The 24,943-nt window shown below is 51.4% G+C and overlaps 1 protein-coding gene across 2 annotated transcripts in view; it reads right to left on the bottom strand.

Moving 5' to 3' along the window:
* SIN3B (SIN3 transcription regulator family member B) overlaps positions 1–24,544 on the bottom strand; it is a 37,709-nt gene extending 13,165 nt beyond the window's left edge. The window contains exons 1-9 of one of the 2 annotated variants that reach the window (XM_033401518.2): positions 24,386–24,544; positions 24,047–24,153; positions 23,880–23,933; positions 22,619–22,772; positions 15,865–16,065; positions 11,588–11,731; positions 5,089–5,211; positions 3,921–4,010; positions 3,344–3,462 (exon numbers count right to left, since the gene is read on the bottom strand). In XM_033401518.2, coding sequence (XP_033257409.1) covers positions 3,344–3,462; positions 3,921–4,010; positions 5,089–5,211; positions 11,588–11,731; positions 15,865–16,065; positions 22,619–22,772; positions 23,880–23,933; positions 24,047–24,153; positions 24,386–24,505 — 1,112 coding nt within the window. In that variant the 5' untranslated portion in view covers positions 24,506–24,544. The remainder of the gene's footprint in view (positions 1–3,343; positions 3,463–3,920; positions 4,011–5,088; positions 5,212–11,587; positions 11,732–15,864; positions 16,066–22,618; positions 22,773–23,879; positions 23,934–24,046; positions 24,154–24,385) is intronic. The other variant, XM_004277593.4, reaches the window with a different exon arrangement.
* Between the last annotated feature and the right edge of the window lie 399 nt (positions 24,545–24,943).

A 24,943-nucleotide genomic window follows, 5' to 3' on the forward strand; every position in this document is an offset into this window, starting at 1 on the left:
CAGATAAAATCTGCTTCCCAGCTCCAGGGCCTTCCTCCCTCATGAGGGAGACCCCCTCCCTAGACAAATTCACATAATGTAATGGTCATGCATGTTGATGGGAAGATTTTAACGCAACTGACCCCCAATGTCATCTGCATTAATGTTTAAATGAATATCAAATCCTACAGAAAGGGTGCAGATATTTTGACAGCTGGTGTGATGATCCTGCCATTACTAAGCCTGGCAGTCTCCCCTCATTAACTATGTGCCCCTAGGCGGCCCGCCTGTAAGGACCCCCACCAACTCAGCTCACAAGGAAAACCCGCAAGCCAACGGAAATGCAGGGAAGGAAGACATCAACAACATGGGTGTAGAGGATGCCTGAGGTTACAGCAGGATAAACCACTCTGAAGGGGAGGCTTACCCCACTCCAGCCCCAACTCCAGCCATGCTGTCACCAGGTGGCAGCTCTCTGGGCCACTGCACTCAGCTGCCCGTGGGTGTACAAACACAGAAAGAAGCTTGCCCATGCAAACAGAGACCTCATGGTGGGGAGGGGGGTGGGCGTGAACCCAGCTGAAGATGAGCGAGCAGAAGCCGCTTCATTGCTCCACTTTGCTGCACACCCCCGTGGCCCTCTCCCCCGCCTGGAGTCTCTAACTGCTGCTCACATGTCGAAACGGGAATAGCTGACCCTGACCGAGCTCAGAGCACTGGATTCTGAGCTGCGCAGATGTACTTCGATGTGAGCGTGTCCAAATCCACGTAAAAAACCAGCCACGTTTTAGCCGAGACTGTGTGACGCCTGCCACCCTGCTCTGGGTGGTTTTTCAGAGCATTAACAGACCTTTAGCAGCCCCAGAAAGTCAATCCAAGTGAAAAGGTCACCCTGATGTGTGTACACTCTTGGGACCACCAAGGAAGCACCTCCTGATGACCCTAACTCGACCTTTGAGTATCCCAGCCCAAAAGCATAATCTCAGCACGGATTACAGGGGGAAACTGGAGATAAACGTCCATTGTTGCAGACCCTGCTGAGAAAACCATGGTACATACACTGTGCAGTCGCTAAAAACGATCGGTTGGGTCTAAGAATTGCTGAGTTTAAAAAAGAAAAAAAGAGAAGACTGCAGCCCAGCCTGACAGCATGATGCCATTTATGTGAAACTCAACAGCCACACTCAGATCCCGAGAGCAGACGATGAGCGAAGGGTGGGCTTCCAGGCCTCATCCCCCTGAACTCGCCCATCACCGTGCAAAGCTCTCTTATGAGAGCTTATCCTGGACAGAGTGAGAGGTATCCGTTCTGGGCCTCAGTCTCCTCAGCTTAAAATGTATTGAGACACATCGAATGTGTTTAAATTCATGAGTTCATGTAACGCCAAAGAAATTGGTCCGTTTTTCAGTTCCTAATTGGCCTGATGAGACAGGAAAGCGACTCATCACCCTGACACTGTAATAAAGGGAGAACTCAAGCATCTATCTTGGGTCACCAAAAGGTGATAAATACTGTTGAGATGCTCTCTTTTGCAACCTGCAGTGAATGAATAAACAAAGGAATAAACCACAGAAAGAACTCAGAGGATACCACTGCCTCCTGACAGACAGAGGGATGTGGGGGAATGTGAAGGTGCATTTGGCAAAATGCACCCACGCCATGGGGATGCCAATGCAGACACGGTAAGGAATAAACTTGCAGAGGGAACCTAGAGATGAAGAGGGACGTACAAGACGTATTAGAAAACAAAACCCAGACCACGAGGCGAGACTGAGCCGTGTGTTTGGCGGTGTCCGCCTGGGTTGGCTGCGCCGTAATTAGTGTAGGGAGGTGGTCACTCCCAAGCCAAGGGAGGGAGCATGACTGAAATGGCAGGTGGAGGGGCTCCTGGAGGTTGGCAAAGGTCCATTTGTGACCTGGGTGGTGGGCACAAGGGTGTCTGCCTAATAATGATTCACCAAGCCGTTCTTCTGTTATGTGGTTTCCTGGATCTGTGTTTTATTTTACATTAAAAAAAAAAGTTTAAAAAACTTTTTTGATTAATAGAAAGGGAATCAGGTAGCTGCCCCCAGGGGCCGGCAGCCTCTGGGGTTGTCTTGGGGGCTAAATAGGACGCCGCACACGTCACGTATAATGCAAACTCACCGTGTTCGAGATACTATTTTTTTTTTTTTTTTTTTTGCAGTACACGGGCCTCTCACTGTTGTGGCCTCTCCCGTTGCGGAGCACAGGCTCTGAATGCGCAGGCTCAGCGGCCATGGCTCACGGGCCCAGCCACTCCGTGGCATGTGGGATCTTCCCGGACCGGGGCACAAACCCGTGTCCCCTGCATCGGCAGGCAGACTCTCAACCACTGCGCCACCAGGGAAGCCCCCTCGAGATGCTATTTTAAGGGTCTTCAGGCAGAGCCCATTTGAAACTTTCTGAAACCCTGTGCAGGTATATTTATGATCCCCCTTTGACAGAATGGAAACTGAGGCTCAGACGGGCTAGGAAACTCGCTGGGCATGACAGGGCTGGTGAGTGGGAAGCACACTGGGAGCCAGCAGACTCCCCTTCCCACAGCACAGGTGCATGACCTGCGGACACACAGTCACCTCTCAGGACAGCTCCGCCCCCTCAGAGGCTGCCGGGCCCTCGGGGGGCAGCTCACACAGGGCAGCAGGACGTGCTGGAAGCGGGTAACGGATCTGCTAACAGAGTTTCTCTCTGGGCAGCAGGGATGCTGTGTGGTCATTTCATTCTTCCCAGTAATTTCTGATTCTTAGAATTTTAAAAAGCATAATGAATCTCCAGGGAATTACGCTGGGTGAAAAAAGCTGATCCTGAATGGTTACACAGTGTGATTCCATTTACATAATACTTTTGCTATATAAGCTTTAGAGAAGGAACACAGGTATTAGGGGTTGTCAGGGGCTTGGGCTGTGGGAGGACCTGGGTGTGTGTATCAAAGGCCAACGCAAGGATCTTTGTGGTTCTGAAGCTGCTCGGTACCTGGACAGTGGTGGTGGACACACCAACCTTCACAGGTGATACAGCTGTACACACACACACACACACACACACACACACACACACACGTAAAATGGGAAACCTGAAAAGATGGGTGGCTTGTGTGAATATCAACATACTGGCTATGACGCTGACTAGAGATGTTACCACGAGGGAACGCTGCCCAGGACCTCTCTGTGTTCTTTCTTACAACTGCTGGTGAATCTATAATGATCTCTGTAACAACTTCAACTTAAAGGCAAGATCGAAAAAAACACATATACCGTTTTCCAAAAACAATAGCCAAAAGAAGGGTGAAAGGAGTTTACGGAAACAAAACCCAAGTGGGGAGCCCCGAGAAGTGTTGCTCACCCTAGAAACGGGCTGACCAGCTGGAGGAGCTCAGAGCCGGACACAAGCTCCTGGTTGAAGAGCGCGATGCAGCGGAGGAAGTTCTCGTAGACCTCCTGGCTCTTCAGCACCCTGCGCACCTGTGGGGAGAGCAAGTCAGGGGGCCCCTGCCGGGCCCAACTCCCGCTCCTGAGCACACCTGGCTCTGCTATCACCAGGTGCACACAGAGTCACCAACACAGGCGTGTTCTAAAGGGGCCGGCTGTGGTCTGCAGCGGACTGCTCTCCGTGCAGTGATCTTTGGCTCAGACAGCCTGTGCCTAGAGCCATCTCACTGGCTCTGCCCACTGACTCTGGACAGAAGCCCCAGGACCATTTCAGCTTTAGAGATGCCACACAGCTTCTGAGTGGCAGACATGTGCCCCCAAACTTAGTGTGGGCTCTGAGCTCTGCCTTTCCCACCTGTTTCGCTACCTCCTGTCCGCTGCCCACCACTGGCCGCCTGTCGCCTGCTCCCAACCCTGCCTGCTCAGATCTGAGCTGGGCGAGGCCAGCCTGGACGGGGCAAGGCCCAGAAGTCGTGGGTCCCACCGCTCACCTTGTCAAAGAAGGAGAACTCCTGCAGAGTCCCGTACTTCCCCACGGTGGCGATGGACAGGTCTTTGGTACCACGGAGTTTCATTTTCTTCTGCAGAGAGAAATTCCATGCCATGGATGCTGTGTGCCTCCCACGGGCAGCCCATGTCCATCTTTATTAGAATCATAACATCACCAACACTGAGCTCTCCTGATGGGAACCGCCATCAGGTGCTGGATGAGGTCTGCCCAAGACCCCCGTGGATGAAACTCTCAGGACCACCCACCTCAGCCTCCATGACCTAGTGAAGGGTTAAAGGTCACACAACCACTCTGCCCAGAATCTGGGATCTAACTTTCAGCAGTTTAGCTCTTTTGATGTCAGGAGGGATTGTCATAGAGTAAGAACAGCCAGGGAAACATGCCCCTAGATACTGTATCAGAAACCTCTTCCCCTGCCTGTTTCGTCCTGTGGGCCGTGATGGCGATGGGAAGGGGACCTGAACTTGGCCACTCTGCTGAGACATCAAGGACTCTACAGAACCATCTCCCACATGCCTGAAGAATGATGGGGATGTGTCAAGAGGACACAAGAGCCAGCCCAAAGGGCCCCACTGGCCAGATCTGGGACGGTTTAGGCATCAAGATAAACAGTGATAGTCATGGATTATAACCCGAGTCTATGAAGATACACATAATTAAATAAATGGAGATGAAAAAAAGCTCTTCCTTACAGTAGAAAGCCAACTAGTAAATGCATAAAGAATGATGGAATTAGAAAATCACCATCACAGGTGATGAGAACAACAGGAGCTGGACCTCAGTGCCTCTCACCCCCTAGCAGGGCACCTTGTGCAGTAACCGACCTGCACAACTGTACATAAGGGCCCTGCCTGTGAAAGAGCTGTGATGGTGAAAAGGAGCAGACTGAGCAGTACATCCGGTTTCTGCGAGAGGAGGTGACACTCCTTCTCACACAATCTTGTGAGCCAGGGGGCACAGGTGACCGGCCACCTCACAGGTGAGTCAGCTTCTCAAGGTCCAACAGCCAGTGAATTTCAAGCTGGACTAGAGCCTGGACTCGGCCTCATGCCCCAGGTCTCTGCATATTGCTCCTCAAGTCATCTACAGAGAAGGCCAGGCTGCTGGGTGTCCACGCATGCACACCTATGTGCACAGCTGACAGTTACCTTGGCTGGTGCAGACACGGGACGGAGGAGTGAGGGCCGAGAGCGCTTTTTGCTGTGTTCCAGATTCTTCTCGTGCTCACTCTTTTGGACACTGTTCATTTCGCACGGCCCGTTTCCTGTGAACTAAGGACACAAACACAGGAGGTGGTCAGCGTTGGAGAGACACAGCCAGGCCCATCAGTGCTGGTTCTCAATGTAACCTAGTGCGTGGAACCACTTGCAGCTCAGCTCGTGGCCCCAGCAAGCACTGTCTGCCACGGGCCAGGGGCTCTGTCCCAGTGCGAGGTGACCCTAGCTCTCAAGATGCTCATGTTTACTGGAGGAAAGACCTGTGTACCCAGCTCACCACAGTCGCGCACTGTGAGGCTGGGAGAAGGCTCATGGAAGGCCTCGATGGGCGAGGGTCCTGACAGGTGAGGGAGGGCTCAGTGGGGAGACACTGAAGCTGGGCCTTGGCGTGTGGGGCTCACCCAGCAGACCACTGACAGGGTGTCTGCCTGTATGTTCGAGCGCACCACAGAAAGGAAAAGAATTTCAGGCTAGAGGACCAGCAATGTGCAAGGCCCTGGCAGCAAGAGGAAGAAGTTGACGGTGCCAGGTCACTGGGGCGGGGGAGGAGGGGTTCCAGTCAAGTTTGCAATCTTTCCTACGAATAAGAAAACGCATCTTGGGGACAATGGCATCACTTGGTGGGGTGCTCACTGCTAGTCCTCCCAGGCTCTACACCAAGCACTGATTAACAGGTCAGGGTGCTGGCAATATTTATGAAGAATGGTTCTGGAAGGATCTACTCGGCATTTGCATCTGTATGAAAGTCAGAGCAGGCAGGGGGGGAAGGTGAACAGACCATGGCTTTTCTTCAGGGCTGGGCTGGAGAGGCACACTGCAATCAGCCCCACTACGTTCATGTTGCCTGCACCCGCTCCCACCACGGGGCCTATATGCAGAGACACTACGTGAAGGGTGTGCTGTCAGCCCAAAGCGTGGGCCGGGTGAACAAGTCGTGGTGCATCCAAACCAAACAGAGGCAACTGTCAGCTATGAGTTAGCTCTGTGTCTCTGTGTCCACTGTGTCACTGCTAGGGACAGGCATACGTGATACACTGTTAGGACAAACAGAAAAAACCCTAGGGGCAGAACAAATGGGACGCCATCTTTTTTAAAAGGATAAACATTTGTTTGCACATTCAGAGGAGATTTCTGGAAAGATACATACTATAAGACACTTGTAAATACTTAACTGTGAGGAAACTGAGAATAGGAAAAAGGGAAGCTAACTTTTCATACTTGATGCTCTCACGAATGCCTGACTTTTCTCATGAGCATGTACTATTTTTATACTCATAATCATAATAATAAAGACCTATTGTTTAACTACAGGCAAAACCTGTCCCTTAGAGGATTAAGCTCCTTTGGAGGGATTAGTTATCCGAAGACCCAAGGCTACTCCAAGAACCTAATGTGGAATAATTCTCAACTGGTATTTGCTGTAGATCCCAGAACAGGTGCAAACACCAATTCCTAAAGGAGGGGGACAGGTGACGATATGACGCGCTAAGTACGACTTGGGTGGTGGTGGTGGGGCGGGGTTGAGAGGAAAGTGGGTAACCCACTGCTTGCCCGGCTAAGCTCACCCAGCTGGAAGGCAAGCTCAGTACCACTGATCTTCCCCTAACAGTTCAGGCAGTTCTTTGGTTTCAGTTAAATGTCCCAATGTGCAAATGCCTGAGGCAGAAGACCCCCAAAGACCATTCACATAGGGACTGGCGCACAGCCATGCCCATTCGCTGACGTACGGGCCTGTGGCTGCTTTCCCGCTACCACGGCAGAGCTGAGTCTTTGCCACCCAGACTGTCTGGTCTGCAAAGCCTAAGATACTTACTGTCTGGCCCTTTATAGAAAAACTTTGCTAAGCCCTGATCTAGGCAAAGCAGTCGAGTTTAATTAGGACAATATCAAATTTCACCTTTGGTTTCTTTTTCCTGCAGTTTTAACAGAAATCTAAAAGTTAATGAAAAGATCATTCTATATGACAAATTATTTATGAGCGTTTTAGTAATTTTTAAAAGTTGATTAAATCTTTTAAAATGTACAAGACAGTTCTAATTACACAATACACACTTAAAAAAAACACTGCTGAATTGATAGCAAATGCCATTTAAAGAAACTCTGTGGGCAGGTGCTTTTCTGAGAGAAATGCTTATTTTCTAGGGTGGGCTTTGTCAGTGTCCAACTTGGTAAATGCCAAGTTGTGTCCACCAGGGGGCACTGCAACCACAGCCCTCAGAGGACAAGAGGCTCTACTCACCCCCAACCCTGACCCATCAAGATGATAACTCAGGAACCAAGGCCTGCAAAAAGTTCATGTGAGCTGTGCAGCAGCAAAAGCTGGCCAGGGACAGAGCCAGGCCTTTCTTCCCTGAGGCCATAGAGGGTAGACTTAGACTGCCCCTGGACCCTGAAGCATTGACAGCAATGACCCTGGGAAGGCCACCCAGGGATGCCTGGGTGCACACATCTCTGCGGGGATGGGGTTCAGGGGAAAAGTTGCCAACGCCAGGGTCAGAGGTGAGATTTGAGGCCAAGACCCAAGAGGATGAGACCCAAAAACTATCCACCAACTGTACAAGGGAGCAACACAGGACTTTATAGCAGGTGACAGCATGTAGCTTGGGCTCCCAGGGACACAGAGGCCCAAGCACCCACAACCTTGGGCTAAGCCAACACAGGAAGGGTATGAAGCGGGAAGGAGGTGGTGAGAGCCCTCTGCTCCTCAGCCACGCGGCCCCCGGAGCCAGTCAGGAGCGTCTTTGACGAGCAGGAGCATACAGAGAAGGAAGATGGGAATGATGTAGGACTGCCAAGGACAGCTATTTGGGAACAGGGAGAAAAAAACCAAGTAGGGATTCTGAAGTTCAGAGAGATCCGCGGGGCAGATAATGGACTCAGAGGAGAAAGCTGGACCGGGGATGGGGCCGTGAGGAGGCAGCTGGGCTGAGAGGCCCAGTGTAGAGGTGAGCTCCCTGCCCCCGGGGAGTCTAGACAAGGGCTTCCTTCAACCGCCCCCCGCCCCCCCGGTATCCCCCAAGAGCCTCCAGCAGGCCAGGCAGCCGGCTGGTCCTGGAGATGCAGAGGGAGACCCTGGGAGGAGTGGATGAGACGACCAGACGGGATTCTAGGCCTACTTTCCCAGCACAACCGCAGCTGCTCTTTCCGGAACACTGAGCGCCAGCCAGGCCCCGCGAGAAGCACTTAAAGGACAACAGCTCAGTCCCCACCCGAGCAGGAGGGCCGGTCAGTCCCGTGTGAGAGAGAAGGCAACGAGGCCTGGGAGGTGACACGGCCGGCTCAAGCCTGCCTGTAGCACCCAGAGCCCGAGGAGGCCCAGGCTGTGTGCTCACGGGGCTCTGTCCAGGCCCCCAGGACACACAAGGCTCCGGGTGGGTGGGCAGGACTGGTTTCAGCTCCTGGACTTGTTTTCAGTCCAAAGGATGGGCACAGAGCTTCTCTGACTCTGAGTGAGGAAGTGCTTCTGGGTGGAACCTCCTCTTAGGGATGGTGCTCTGTGTCCCAGAGACAGTAACATGGGGACAAGCCCCGACCCGCACACCGGGAAGTCTGCCCAATCGACTAAGAGTCTTGAACAGCATCCAAACTCAGACCGCTATCACCCCCGAGCCCCTTCCTTCAAGACCCACTGCCCCCCAGCCCTGTGCCCCCACTGCATCTTCATTCAAGAAGCAGACCCGGGAGAGGCGGTGGAGACACAGGAAGGTGGGAAGGATGGACTCTTGTGTGCTCACACCCCAAGTTGTCGTCGAGGGCAAAGAGGAAGAATAAAAAGAGGAAAGAGAACACTCAACAACCTAGGAAGAGAAGGAGCTTCCTCAACTCGAGGGTGCTTAGGGAAAACCCACAGCTCACATCACACTCAACGGTGCAAGATGGAAAGCTTTGCCTCTAAGATCAGGAGCAAGATGTGGATACTGACCCTCACCACCTCTACTCAGCATAGTACTAGAAGTTCCATCAGAGCAATTAGGCCAAAACAGGAAATAAAAGGCATCTAAATTGGAAAGGAAGAAAGAAAACTATATTAGCGAATCCTAAGGAATCCACGAAAACTATCAAAGCTAATAAACTGGATACGGCAAAGTTGCAGGATACAAAATCAACACAAAAAAGCAGTGGTGTTTCTATACATGAGCAATGAATAATCCAAAAATGAAGTTAAGAAAACAATTCCATTTACAACAACAAAAAGAACAAAATATTTGGAAATACATTTAACCAAGGGGGTGCAAGACTTACACAATGAAAAAAAAACTTTGAAACACTGTTGAAAGAAACTAAAGACTTAAATAAATGGAAAAATGCTGTGTATTTGTGGATTAATCTTGTTAGGATGGCAATACTCCCCAAAACAGTTGAAAGATTCAATGCAATCATTTTCAAAATCCCAACAGCCTTTTTTGCTGGAGTGGAAAAGCCAATCTTTAAATTCATATGGAATTGCAAGGGGCCCTGACTAGCCAAAACAATCTTGAAAAAAAAAAACAAAGTTGGGGGACTCACACTTCCTGATTTCAAACTTACTACAAAGCTACTGTAATCATGACAGTGTGGTGCTGGCCTAAGGGCAGACATGGAGATAAATGGATTAGAACTGAGTCCAGAAATAAACCCATAAAACTCTGGTCAATTGATTTTTGACAAGAGTGCCAAGACCATGCAATGATGGAAAGAGAACAGTTTCCTCAACAAACTGGATTGCCACATGTAGAGTGGACCCCTACCTCACCATATACAAACATTAACTCAAAATGGATCACCAACCTGAATAGAAGAGCTAACACTGTACAAGTATTAAAAGAAAACTTTAGGTAAACCTTCATGACCTCAGAACTAGCAATGGATTCTGAGATTTGACACTGAAAACATGAGCAACAAAAGGAAAAATAGGCAACTGGACTTGACCAAAATTTAAAACTGATGCGCACCAACACTAACAAGAAAGTGAAAAGACAACCTACAGAATAGAGGAAAATATTTGATAAAGGACTAATGTCAAGAACATGCAAAGAACTCTTACAACCCAGCAAGAGAGACAAAGCAAAAAAGGTGCAAAGTACTTAAATAGACATTTCTCCAAAGAAGATAAACAGATGGCCAATGAGCACATGAAATGCCCAATGTCATTAGTCAGCAGGGAAATGCAAATCAAAACCATAATAAGATACCATTTCACACCAACTACAAAGGCTATACATTTTTTTTAAAAAGGAAAACCTCAAGCATTGGTGATGATGTGGAAAACTGAAACCCTGGTATATTGCTAGTGAGGACGTAAAATGGTCCAGCCACCGTGGAAAACAGTGTGGCAGTTCCTCAAAAGTTTAACACAGTTACCACATGAGTCAGCACCTCCACTCCTAGGCATAGACAGAAAATGACTGAAAGCAGGTGTTCAAACAAAAAATTGTACATGCATGTTCACAGCACGATTCACAATGACTGAAAGGCGGCAACAACCCAAGTGTCCACTGATGGATGAATGGATGAACAGAATGTGGTCCATCCACACAATGGAATTATTATTTAGCCATAGAAGGGATGAAGTTCTGACACATGCTACATCATGGATGAACCTTAAAATCATGATGCTGAGTGAAAGAAGCCAGACACCAACCCAAGGGCCACATGCTGCATGATTCCATCTCTGTGAAATGTCCGACAGGTAAATGCATAGAGACAGAAAGCAGATGAGTGGTTGCCAGAATCTAAGGAGCGGGGGCTGGGGAGTGACTGCTAATGGGGACAGGTCTCCTTTTGGGGTGATGGGAATGTTCTGAAACTAGAGGGGGTGATGGCTACACAACATTTTAAATATTCTAAATGCTATTGAAATGTACATTTTTAAATGGTGAGTTTTATGTTACGTGAATTTTCCTTCATTTTTTTTTTTTTTAAAAAGCCATAAGTTCATAGGAAAAAAAAAAAAGAGGAAATGGAAAGGGCAGGTCAGCAGGCCTCAGTCCACAGCAAAGGCAGAAAGGCTGACAGTGCAGTCTGCACCCCCAACCTCCCCATCGCAGGCCCCTCCTCCGCTATCAGCTCTCTGCACTCCCACCCTGAGTCACTGCCAAGCCTCCACCCAGTCCCTCCAGGGGGGTAGGCAGTGAGCCTGACCCCTCCCGCACCCTCCCACAAGGACCTGGTTACAGGCAGGTCTCCATGGGAAGACACTCTGCCTCCCAGCCAGCCCTCGTCACGTGGCTGCTGTCTGTCCAGAGAAGCCCTTTTGAGGATTTGCGCCAGCTCCCCGTGGAGGTGGAGCCTGCACTGGGGGCCCGTGCACGTCTGCACTGGCTGTGGCTTCTGAGGGAACTCAGTGTGTCTGGGGAGTGGATAAACCTGGCCTGGCCTGGGGGCTGCACTGGCAGGGGGTTCTGGCCGATGAGAACGTGGCCCCAGACTGGCATCGGTGCTCTGTACTCACCAGGGACCGCTTGGCTTCGGGCAGGAACTGTCCAAACTCGGAGAGCAGGTCCTCCTGGCCGCGGAAGAGGTTGGCCACCTCGGTGAACACCTCCTCTTCAGACATGCCTCGGAACGGACGGCCCTTTGTGCTCAGCTGCTCCTTCTGCCAATTTTCAGGGGAGGGAAAACGAGTCGTTAGCGAAGGAACCAGGAGGCACCCTAGGCTGTGACATTCAGGCATCCCACTGTGGAGGAGACAGAGGGATGACTCACGGAAGAAAACTGGCTGGCAGAGCCCGTGACTGCTGCCACCACGAGAGGGGGTCCAGCCCGCTGCCCTGCTGACACCTCCGGGTGTCCCCTAACCACTCCCCGCCCCCTTTCCCCAACCACTCCCCCCCTCCCCCACCCCCTGCTCTGGAGAACAGCCTGTGCGCTTGAGTCTTGACCCTGCCGCACGACGTGGCCTGAGCCCCGGCCATGGATGCGGCCTGTGCTGGGAGTGTGGAGGGGATGTGGGAGGGGACGGTCATGGAAGGACCTGACCCCAGCCCTCAAGCACCCTTGAGCAGAGGCTGGGGAAGTGCAAGGTCAGTGGCGAACCTACGGTCCTCCCAAGGTCAAGGGGACTCATTCTGCTGGGCAGGGGACTGAGGAGCTAGCCCTGGGTCTGGAAGGGGCAGAGGGTGAAGAAGGAAGGGAAGGGACTTAGAGGTCAAAGGACCTGTTCCCCCAGAGTCACTAAGACTCCGGAAGGAAGATGGCTTGACCTGGAGCTTAAAGCAACAAGATGAGGACCAGACAGGACCCAGGTCGGCAGGGCAGAAAGCAGCGAACACAACCCAAGTCGGCCATCAGAAGTTAGTCCCTGTCAACTTTACACCCAGGAACGTGACAGAGCATGAGGCGCTGGTGTCGGGCCCTCCCAGCAGCAGGGCTTTGACATCCCCCCTCCACAGCTGTGAAGGGGGAAGAGACAAGGAATGGGGAGCCCTTTGCACGCCCTCCCCTCTCGGCCCTATGTACCCTGAGCAAAGTTACTTCCCAATCCTGGTACACGGAGCACCCGTTTGGGGGGAGAAAAAACTGCCTCCACCCTCTCCTGACCAAAGTTACCGGGACACTTGAAGGCCAAAGAAAAAAACAGGCAAAGACCATTCAGCTCAGACAATAAATACAAATCATCGCTATACAGATGAAACAGTGATCAGACTGAGTGATGTTTGAAGAAATACAATTTAAAACGGCGTCGCAGCATTTTTGCTCATCAGATTGCATAAGGACTGGTGATTTCTGATGAGGGTGTGGGGAACTGGGTGCTCTCATTACAAGGCGGAAAGGAAGACTGGTGCCACCGGCAGAGGGAAGCCTGGCGCCATCTACGATCATGTGCTGAGCGCACACCCTCTGACCTAGGGACGCACCTCCTGGGAATTTTCCTGCAGAGAGAGTCAGTTCTGCTCTAACACCTGTTTTGAACACAGATCTGTTTGGGACACGGACTAGGGAATGATTTGAGCATGGTATGGATTCTGCATTTGCTGAGGCAGGTTTTGTCCAGGAGCAACATGGGGTGAATGTGGAAAAGTGCACCCAGCTGAGCCAAGCCACCTGGTAATACACGACCCCCGACATACACACGCCCCCAACATCGCTCCCTCAGCTGCTAGAGCCACTCTGCCTGACCCCCCTCTGGGGTGACAACCCATCCCATTTTAGGAAACCTGCTCCTGGTACCTCAGTGACCCGCAGGCTGCAACCTTTCCACACCCATGTCTACACATGACACTCAGGTCTTTCCCAAGGTCAAGTGCCGGATGTGCTGCAACATTCACAACATGCTTAGCCATTTAATGCGCGTACAACGGCGCTACCGGCTTCAAGTAGGTGCCTATCTTTTTTTAATGTGTTGCTGACACAGTTTTTGAGTCTCACGCTCTGATCCCGTTTTTCCATAAGACCTGTGGTTGGTGAGCATTTATTTGCAAAGCACGGTCATTTTGGGGGACATCAGGGCAGAACTGGCTGTGCTCATCCAGGCACACGACATATGTTCGAAGTTGTATAAAGGGAACAGCTGCCCATGGCTGACCTGAGGCAAGCACTGTGCTTGCATCAGTGACCTCGGTTAACCATATTTAACTGGGATCAGCACCCACAGCGCGGTAGCCATTTTATGGATTAGAACCCCGAGGTTCAGGGAGGTGAGGCAAAGGGCTCTGAGGGGACAGGGGGCACAGCTAAGGGCTGACTTGAGGCCCAACAGAGATAAAAAACAGTAACGTATGGCCCTAGAGCTGCTGCTTTGGCCTCACGGTGTCTTTTAAAAATCCGCATCAATGTTCGAAAATCAGGAAGAACTCACACAGAAATTCAGATTTCCAGCTCCTTTTGAAGAAACAGGCAACCTGAGAGTCGCCAGGGGGCTTGTTCAAAAAGCAGATGCTGGGCAGAACCTGGGGTAGCAACTCTGAGGGGAGGCCCAGGCAGCTTGCATTTCCAACCAACTCCCTGTGGCTCTGACTGGGGAACACTGAGCCGTACTTCCTTCCTCACGCTTTCTCCGAATCAACCCGTGGCCCTTTGCTAGGACCTTGGATAAGTCACTTTCACTTCTCTACACGCCAACAAACCGCTCCCCCTCCCCCCCGATTCCCACCAATACAACAGATACCTGCTGGCCTTCCCTCTAACGATCCTCCCAGCCCCTGAGATGTGGTGACCCCACGGAATCTGTGAAGAGCCCATAAACCCCCATGATCACAACATCACCCCTCCACACAGACTGATGTTCACAGCTGCCACTTGCAACCACTTATCTGTGAGAAGCAGGAAGTTCTCAATGCCGTACAAGGACCGTGCAGACACTGGACATGAGGCTGACAGGACCAAGCATGTCACTGGCACCACTGCCCACACATGTTTACGAGTATTGAAACAGTTCCAGTGCGTTTACAGGGAGCAAATGCTATCAATCTGATCCTAAACATTTATGCTAAAAAGAATCCCATGTTTTAATTTCACTTATCAAGGTTGTGCAGAAGATTTCATTTTTAAAAGTGGGTTCTGCTGCTTAGAAAAATAAAAGGCATCAGAAACTCCATGTCTGGGTGAGGATGACATCCGAACTCCTTGCATGACACAGATGTCCCTTGCCACCCGCCTGCCTGTACTTCCTGCTAAGTCCCCTGAAGCCAGCTGCCTGTTCTGGCCCCTGGGCCTTTGCACAGGCCACTCCCAGCACCGAGAGTCCACCTTTTGACTGACGGTCCTGACTGATTTGCCAAGATTCAACCTGAGTATCCTCTCCGTAACCCGCTATGGGGTCAGCAGCCCTCAACCCTGACACACCTGTCCTACACACAGTCCTTCTCGTCCACCCTAATCATTTCCAAGTTTCCTCCACGTCTAAACTGAACTCCTAAGCAACAGCAACCATTCATCCCTGTCGACCCAGCACCTGGCACAAAGCCCGGTTGTAATCAGCATAAATAAAGGGTAGTTTATTGTCTAAACAATAACTAAGCCACCTTATAAAAAGAAAACTATCTTCTTGGCTTCTTCTTTAATCCTCTAAAGTGTGTTTCCTATTGAGGGTGCAGAGGTGCCTCAAGGGGCAAATTAAAATCAAACCTAAACAGAACTCCAACAGGTACATCCACGTTCACAGCAGCATTATTCACAATAGCCAGAATGTGGGAGCAACCCAAGTGTCTGCTGATGGATGAATGGATAAAGAAAATAAGGCGTAGCCGTACAATGGACTATTACTCAGCCTTAAAAAGAAGGCCATTCTGACACATGCTACGGTACAGATGGACCTTCAGGGCATTACGCTAAGTGAAACAAGCCAGGCACAGAGCACAAATACTGTACAATTCCACTCCTAGGAGGTCCCTATCGGAGTCAGATTCATAGAGACAGAAAGTACTGACAGAAGGGTGGGCGCCAGGAGCTGGGGGAAATGAGGAAGGGGCCGTTAGTGTTCCATGGGGACAGAGTTTCAGGTGAGGAAGATGAAGAAGTTCTGGAAATGGATGATGGTGATGGCTGTGCAACAACGTGAATGTACTTAATGCCACTGAATGGTACACTTAAAGTTGGTTAAGTTTTGTATTTATATATATTTTACCACGGTAAAAAAAAAAAAAAAAGATTAATGCTAAAAAAAAAGAGCTAATCAGAATTTTCCAGGATTTCATGAATTCAGATTAGAAAATCTGAATGTTTCCAATGCACCTGATACTGGATGATGCCACAAACACCCACAAAGAAGTGTGACCTACGGCTCCTTACCTGGTAAGTGTGCAGTATCTCCAGGAATGACCTGTAGATTTCTGGGTGATCTAGAAAGCGGGTCTTAATCTTGTTCACGTAGCTGATGGCGTTGTTGAATTCCACAGAATCTGACTCCAAGGGCACCTGCGGTTTGTCCTCCTTATATAGCATCTGCTGCTTGACGTTCTCTGTACAGTCGCTGTGGTTGTGTGAATTCTCCTGACAACAGTACAACAGTGAGTTACTGTTGGGCCCGGCACCGGGAACAGATTGTGAGAAACACCAGACTGAGCCACAGTGTGCAAGAACAGGCAAAACTTAGCACAGAGCCAAGTTTTTTACGTCGACGCAGAAAAAGGTTACTTCTGGGGGCCTGGAGAGAGAGAAGCAGGGAGGGGGCCCCCAGAGACAGCCCCACCTCGGCGTTCTGAGTGCTTGAGCGCTCCTGGGAGAGTCTCACGAACTCACCTCTGCCTGATCCTTCCAACAGATTCAAAGAACATGAACCTGAGAGGCACACTCGATACACTTGGAGAAATTAGCATTCGGGAGAGATTTACAAAGAGTGGATTGTTTAATCCTTTTTGGAGCAGAGTAAAGTCTTCCCACACCTCTGGCCAGCCCATTTCAGCAAGACTGTTTTCAGGTGTGAAAGCACCAGCTGTCAGCAGGCATGAGACTGGAACCCTGCAGGTGAGGGGGGCCCACTGTCCAGGTTGCCCAGGGCTGCGGGACTTTTGGTGCTAGGCCTGGGGCGAGTCACTTGAGAGAAGAGAGATGGGCCCTGAGCAGTCATCAAGCATGCTCTCCACTGATGTGCTTTTCTGTCAGTACCAATAAAAATAAACAACAGACATACACCTCTCTCCTGGGAAGTCGGAATCTTAATGCACAGTGGGACAGGACCACCCCGCAAAGGAGGTGATCTTTATGCTTCTAAACTGGAATTTTGTGTGTGGTCCTGAGGGCGGCCTCCCTCTGCCACTGACCACGGCTGGGCATCCTGCAGGTCCCCAACTGGGTCTCGGGCAGGCTGGGATCCTTCGGGTTCAGCTTTAGGTCTTTGCTAACACACCACCTTTCAGCGAGTCTTCCAGAACCATCCTGCACCAAAATAAAATGACCCTTATCTCCCAGCACTCCGAGTCCCTTTCTTGCTCTGTTTTTCTCCACAGCACATATCACCTTCCTATAGGAAACATATTTTACTTATTTTATTCTCTCCCCAGCCCTGATCAGAAGGCAAACTCCAGGAGGGCAGGGATTCTATTTTGGTCAATGCTATATCCTCAGTGCCTGGAACAGTGCTTGGAACAGAGTGGGCTTCATCCACTGTTGGGGATGATCAGATGGACCGATGAAGGATAAAATCCCCTGTGGCGCCTGGCACCGCCTCTGGCACCCACAGCTGACCCTAGACTCCAGGGGACACCGGGCACACTGCTGCCCACTGCTGCAGAACTGTCATCACAACAGACACCTCCGCCAGGCACACCCACAGGTACCTGAGTGGGTCTACTAGCGCGCTGGGGCTGCCACAACAAATACCACAGACTGGGCAGCGTCAGTGACAGACGTTTATTTCCTTGAAGTTCTGGAGGCTGGAAGTCCAAGATCAAGGTGCCAGCAGGGTTGGTATCTCCTGAGGCCTCTTGGCTGGTAGACGGGTGTCTTCTCGCTGTGTCCTCACAGGGTCGTTCCTCTGTGCACACATATCCTTGGGATCTCTCCTTGTGTCCTAATTTCCTCTCCTTATAAGGACACCCGTCAGACTGGATTGAGGCCCATCCTAATGGCCTCATTTTGCCTAAATTATCTCTGTAAAGACCCCATCTCCAAATACAGTCACATTCTGAGATACTGAGGGTTAGAACTTCAAGATATGAATTTGGGGGTGGGGGCACAATTCAGCCCATGACAGCGGGTGTAGAGGCAACTCTAGGAAGTCTGAGCCGAGGAACACAGACACGAAAGATCCAGAGCAGTCACAACTCTAAGTACCGTTTCTCCCTGGCACTAGAATTTGTTCTATGACACTTCGGGGACGCTGTTCCTGATTACCTTTGCTTAAGCTCACAGAAGTCCGTGCTCATGTTCCTTCATGGTACACAGGCTTGGCGGCAGAAGGAGCTGGAAGGAGTTGGACAGGGGCAGGGGGGAAGGGAGCAGCCCTTGAGCAGCCTCGGAGCCGAGGTTTGCTTCAGAGGAGGCTGTGGGGAGCTCCCTCCCCACCACTGCGAGGGGGCATTTTCAAGCACCATGTGCCTCTTCCAATTCCCTGGAGTGAGTCACGGTGACAAGATGGGAGAAGCACCCCTGGAGACCAGGGCTCGGCAAAAGGCCGGACAGTAATGGTGCAACTGCTGTGGCAAACAGTCTGGCGATTCTTTAGTAAGTTAAACATGGTCGCTAGGTGACTGAGCAATTCCACTCCTAGGTATCCACCCACAGAACCAAAGACAGGCGTTCAAACAAATCCTTGTACATGCAGGTTCACAGCAGCAGTGTTCACAATCGCCGGAAGGTGGAAAAAACCTACGTGTCTGTCCATCAACTGATGAACAGATGACCAAAATGCGGTCCATACCTGCAGTGGAATATTATACAGCCTTAAAAAGGAATGATGCTCTGGTATAACATGGATGAACCTCGAAAACATGCTGAGAGAAGGAAGCCCAGACACAAAAGAACATATAGTATATGATTCCATTTATATTAAGTATCCTGAACAGGAAACTCTACAGAGACAGAAAGTGGATTAGTGGTTGCCAGGGGCTGGTTGGGTGGGGGCAGAATTGGGAAGTACCGTTTCTTTTTGGGGTCATAGAAATGTTCTGGGATTAGTAGTGGTGGTTGCATGGTATTGTGAATACACTAACAGCCACTGAATTGGACACTTTAAAATGGTCATAATGATGAATTTTATGTTACGTAAATATCACAATTTAAAAAAATTTTTTAAGTAATCTGAAAGCTGTAAAAATGACCAGCCATACAAAAATAAGCTGGCTTTGTTCCCTGGGCCACAGTTTGCCAACCCTTGGTCTAAGCTTTCTAGAACAATCCATGCTTTTGTCTTCTCTGCCTGCTGTGGGTGGCCTCAACCAGGCACAGTCAGAAACGCCTCCTAGACACTGATAAGCGCCCTACATGGCAGACTTGTCCATCTGAGTGTCCACATAAGCCCCACCCAGATATTTAAGACATGCCTCAGATGGACTTTCCAAACACAGAACAGCCCCCTGGCCCACCCCCATGTCATCCCAGCAGGTGCTGCTTTCACCCAGAGACTCAGGCATCCCGCAATCACCCCTGGTGATCTCACTGATTTTTCTCGCTTTCACTGACACCCACCCCTGGCCCACATCACCGTCCACTCCAACTGGTTCCCATGCCCCTCCCTAGCCTCCCAGATCCGCTCTTGCCCCCTCAGTCCACTTCTGGCACAGCAGCCAGAGAAGCCTTTCCAGAACTTTCCCCTGGCTTCCCACGCTCCTGGCTCTCTCTCCTACACTCTCTGCTTCAGGTTCTGACCACACCAGCTTCCTGGCTGTCTCTCAGGCACACCCACTCGTTCCCACCTCAGGCCTCTATGTCCCCACCAGGAAGACTCCCCGGGGGGCCACAGGCATGGCTCCTGCTCCCCTCACTCAGCCTCTGCCCACGGCACCTCCCAAGGCCTGGCCCCTGCTGTCTGTCACCTACAGCACTGGACTCCCTCCTGTATTTCACATCTGTCCATATGTGTCTCACGTGAGTCCCCACCTCAACCATGCAAGTGCCCTGAGAGCCATGACTCTCAGCGCCTGGCACAGAGGAGGTGGCCTACACCTGCTCCATGGGTGACTAAGACAAACACGAGAGGCAACCTCCCAGGAACTAACTGAACTTCGAATGACCCTTCCCGGAGGGAAGACGGCCGGCTTCCCTTTGAACGTAAAGGGGTCACTAAATTACAAGCTGCACCTCAAGGTTTATCTCTTTACTTATCATCCAAGCAGCCGTCGTCCCAGCCAAGCACAAGAAGGCCGGCCCCAAGAGGCAGGGTCCACCCTGAACAAGACCCAGCAGCCAAGATTCATCACTTTCCCACCGACATCCAGTGTCCCGTCCCTCTGACGTCCCGGAACAGGGACAGTCGTGAACAAGACAGACGTAGCCCTCCTGTCTAATCTGGAGGACTCAGTCTGCCAGGGAAGGCAAACCAACAAGAAACAGTGGATTTTCTATTTCTTAGCTTTGCTATGTTATTTTGAAGTATATAAAACGGGGTGCTGTGAAAATGACTTGGGGATGGGAGTGGAGGACTCTCTGAGGAGGTGGCGTTACAACTAAGGCCAACCAGATCCTAAAAGATGTTGATTCAGGGGGACGTTCTTCCTGCCACGGTCCCCGGCCCCTCTCTGGCCACACTTCCCACATCATGGCACATGTCTATCTTCCCTTTAGATCAGTGTTCTCAACTGGGGCGATTCTGCCCCCCAGGGGACACGTGGCAATGTCTAGAGACATTTCAGGTTGTCATCCTGGGGGAGGGGGCGCTCCTGGTATCAGGTGGGTGGAGGCCAGGGATGCTGCTCAACACCCTACAGAGCACAAAATGCCCCCACAAGGAAGAACGATCTGGGCCCAGTGGTGACAGTGCCAAGGCTGAGAAACCCTGCACAAAAGGCTCCCCACAGGCTAGGACTTATTTATCTTCCTCAGCATCTAAGAACTATTCCCTCCTTGTCTATAGTTGACAGGATACATGATGAGATGAAAACTGGAAACACACACACACACACACACACACACACACACACACACACACACACGGAGCTATACTTCAAAATAGTGAAGCCAGAAAAACCAATTTAAAAAAAATCACCAGGGCACTGGCGAGTAGGGAGCCCCATAAAGTTCTACTGTGGATTCGGAAGGACTCTAGGAAGGTGAGAAGACATTGCGTTTGCGCCTGGCGTGAAGCAGGGCTGGAAACGTGGCAGGTCCGTGGATGTGACTGAAACCACGTGGGTGGCACGTGTCCCGAGGGAACGAAGGACACGTACCTCTCCCCCTGAGGAAGGGGTCCTACATATGGCTGTTTCCAGGCTGCAGCGAGACCATAAAGCCCTGGTAGGCAGCTATCAAGGGAAAGTTCTCATCAAGCCCGTCTTCAAGTTAACAGACCTGCAGTCACAAAATCCCCTAGGGGCGGACAAGACTGGCCCGGTCTCCTTGTCTCTCCAATAGTCCTTGAAGCTGTGTGTGGAGCAGCAGGGGCCTTCTGGCTACTTAAGGGAAGGTGAGGCTCATGTGGAGATCCAGCCCCAAGAGCAGTTACTCCAACAGGGCTTGAGAAGGCAAATTCCACACGTGGAGTGCAATTTAGGCCTTGGATTCCAGCTCTTTCTTAACAAGTGATGGTAATGACACGCAGTGTTTACGCAGCGCTTCAGATTCAGCAAAGTGCTCCTGCACACGCTCCTGCAAACGAGCTTGCTTTTCTCCCCTAGCCGTGACTGTTCTGAAGATTAATCTCCGCTAAGGCTTTTATCATCTGGAGGAAGGAGCGCTACCTCTGGCTCCTGGGGCTCCATTTGCAAACATGAAATGGAAGCTTTTGGAATTCAGTAGCCGAAGGCTTCCAAGTTCCTTTTTAAAACTGAGGTGCACTCCTCGGCTTTAATGAGACAATGTTCTGACGGTGGAGGTTGCCTTGTGCAGAGAAAAGGCAGAATTTATGTGCCAGCCCCCCTCGGAGAGGGACCAGCCACTGCCACATTGCCTCTCACTGCTCTCTTTTCAAATCCTGACTCCCTAATTGATAGGAAACTACAGTCTCCTTTATCATCAGAGGAGAAACCTACAAAATGCATCCAGAGTAGATTTTTGCCTTCCCTGCAAAAACCCCTGGGGCAAGATGGAGGAGGTTGAAAGAGCTCATTCACTTACACCAGCACTTCTCAATGCTGTGATTTTTGCTCCCAGGAGACACTTGGCTATGTCTAGAGACATTTTTGGCTGTCTTGACTGGGTGAGGGCCTAGCGGGTGGAGGCCAGGGATGCGGCTGAACACCCCACAATGCCCTAGACAGCACCCCCGCAGCAAAGGGTTATGCCCTAAATGGCAACAGGGCCGAGGAGAGAAAAAGACAACCGTTACCTTATAAAAGTAAAGCTCAAACAGGCTTTCTTTTTCTCAGGGGATCTGGTGAGCAAACACAAGAAGGGACTGCATAGATAGAAGAGGCAGCAACCTGTCACTCGAGAAAGAAGGGACCAAAGCCACAAGCCTGAGCTCGGTCAGTGATCCTGCTGGCAGGTGAATGAAGCACAGCAACAATAAACGTGTCTAGTCACACATGCATCTCCACCGCTTTATTCTGTGGGTGGCACCGAGGGTGATCAGAGGGACCACAGGCCCAACTACAAGCGTGGCCTGCCTAGTGCGCTCGGGGGGAGAGCCTCAAACCAAGACCTCCGTGACTGTGGACGCAATTATTTTGACTGGACGTACAACTGTGTCAGGAGAATGCCTCCCTGACACACACAGACACATCCGCTCTTGATTTAAATACGCCAAAAGGATCAGTTTGGGATGCAGAGGTTGCCTATGTAGGTGTTTCAATCTATTCTGATTTCTGCTAGATGCATTTTAAGAAAAAGATCAGCTCTTCACCAGCTTTCCAGCTGTGAAATACACGAGCCACGCTGTCCGGCCTGCGTATCTGAGTACCACGGTGGGCTGTGCTAAGGCCAGATCACTCAAACCACTGCAGCGGCATACCTGGCTTGACAGAGGCGACTGTATGTTTAACTTGCCGTTCTTGGGAATGTCTATTCTGTACCCGAGAGGGAGGAAAGCGTTGAATCCAACAATCAGGTCAGGATGTTCGTGGAAGAGCTGCGACACTCGTCGGATGACTCCAGGAGTATCGATGCTGGAACGAAGAATGAGAGTGGGCAGAAGCGTCTCGGGAAGCAAACTGAAAGCAGAATCGACTCCTCCCTTACCCGTGCCATGGCACGAGCTCCTCAACAGACAATGAAGCACCCTCAAATGTGACTGGCGTGATTCTGCCCACGGCGATCCACTGCCAAGGCAACCGGGCCTGGGCTCCCTGTGCCTTCCTGGCAAAACCCACAGAAGATGTACACAGCACGGCTCCCGAAACACTGCAAGCTCATGTGCTAGGTTCTGAAAATGTCAGGACAGCCAGCTGCAGGTCCTGGGTTCCATACAGTGACAGAAGGTTAAAGCCCTCTAAAGGGGAGACAGATTCATTTCACATGAATTAGGAGACCATGACACAGGAGTTATTCCCAGCAAGTGACTATAATGTATAAATGTCAAAGGCCCTGCAAGTATGAAAGCTGCTAAGAATCTGAGGGGAGAGACAGGGTCTCCCTTAGGGCTTCAGTCAGGGCCAAGGTCTTAGCATCATGCTTGTGGAAGGAAACCAGGCGGGCCCTTCCGTATTTCCTCAGAGGGGGAAGCAGCACAGTGGGGATGTGACACTTTAGAATCTAAGTCAGAGGGACTGAGCTCTGGTCCTGTCCCTGCTCCTAAGGTGGATCTGGGCAAACCGCTGGCCCACTCTAAGCCTCAGTGAGCCCCTGTCAAACAAGCTCACTATCTATCGGGAGGTCCCCGGTCTAACTCTAACCCTCCTGATTCTGTGCCTATGAATACAGCTAATGTGTTTTAAAGGCCTTCTAAGTGCCAGGTTCCTTACTAAGCATTTTATGCACATTATTTCCAAGCAGGCCTGGCACTGGGGTGAGGCAAGTGAGGCACTCACCTTGGGGATAAGATTTAAGAGAGTGCGACAATATTCGACAATCAAGATAAATAACATTTTCATGCAGTGCTTGAAAAAAAATCGAAAATAATTTTTAAAAATCCCCAACGAACAAAATTCTTTTAAAAAATCAACATTTTGAGTAAAGACAGGATCCGACTCTATGCTTGCTCGACTGCCTCACTTGCCGCACCCCATCACTGCCCTCGTTCCAGGAATCCCCGCAACAGCTCCACAAGGGGGTACCTTTCCGTCTCGTTTTTTGGAAGAAGGAACTGAGGCTCCCAGAAGTTCGACAACCTGCACAAGGGGTCACCCTGTTGAAGGGCAGCCGGAGTTGGGGGCTCCCATCCCACTCAGGGAGACTGAGGCCCAGGGTGGCCCTCCGGGACGGGTAGGGGCCCCGCTGGTACCTCTGGCTTTTGAACTCCTTCATGATCTCCAGGAAACCATTGTAAGTGGCAGGGTCGCTGCCGAAGCGGATCTTCACCTGGTCCAGGTAGGTGAGGGCGTCCTCCACCTGAGGGGAGGGGGGAGGGTCCAGCTGGGCCGCGGTCCGCGGAGGAGGGGACGGGAGCGGGGATCCCGGCGGGAGGGGGACGGGCCGGGCATCCGAGGGGCGGAGGTGGGGAGTCGGGGGTCCGGGGCCGCGCGGAGGGGAGGCCGAGGGCCGGGCGGGGCCCGGTGGGGGGCGCCGGCCTGCGGGGGCTGGACGACAGGGGTCTCCCAGCGAGGGCTGGCCCACCACTCACGTGCACCGGCAGCTTCTCGTGGCCCGCAGAGCCCGAGCGACCCCAGCGGGCGCCGCTCAGCCCCCGGCCCGCGGGGCCGCCGCCGCCGCCGCCGCCGCCGCCGCCGCCAGCGTGCGCCATGTTGGAAGTCGGAGCCGCGGCCCGCCCCGCCCCCGCCCGAGGCCCGGCCGCGCATGCGCTGGCCCCGCCCTCGAGGGGCTTGGCCTGGTGACGTCAGGGAAGGCGGGGCTTCTTGAAGGTTCCCTGTAGGATCTTACCCTTAAAACTGAAATGCTACTAAAACGCTTTACATACCACGTGTGGGCAAAGCAAGACCTGCTGCCTGCTTTTGTCCGGCCCCACAAGCAAGCTCAGAATGGTTTTTACAATTTTAAAAGTTGGAAAAAATCGGAGAAGGCTATTCCGTGACACGTGAAAATTCTATGAAATGCAAATTTCGGTGTCTGTAAAATAAAGTTTCGCTGGAACACAGGCACGCCCACTCGTTTACCGGTCATTTCCGGCTATCTTTGTGCTACAACAGCAGGGTGAATAGCTGCGACAGATGCTAAGATCTAC

This window comes from Orcinus orca, chromosome 3 (genome assembly GCF_937001465.1).
Source record: "Orcinus orca chromosome 3, mOrcOrc1.1, whole genome shotgun sequence".
Lineage (NCBI taxonomy): Eukaryota > Metazoa > Chordata > Mammalia > Artiodactyla > Delphinidae > Orcinus > Orcinus orca.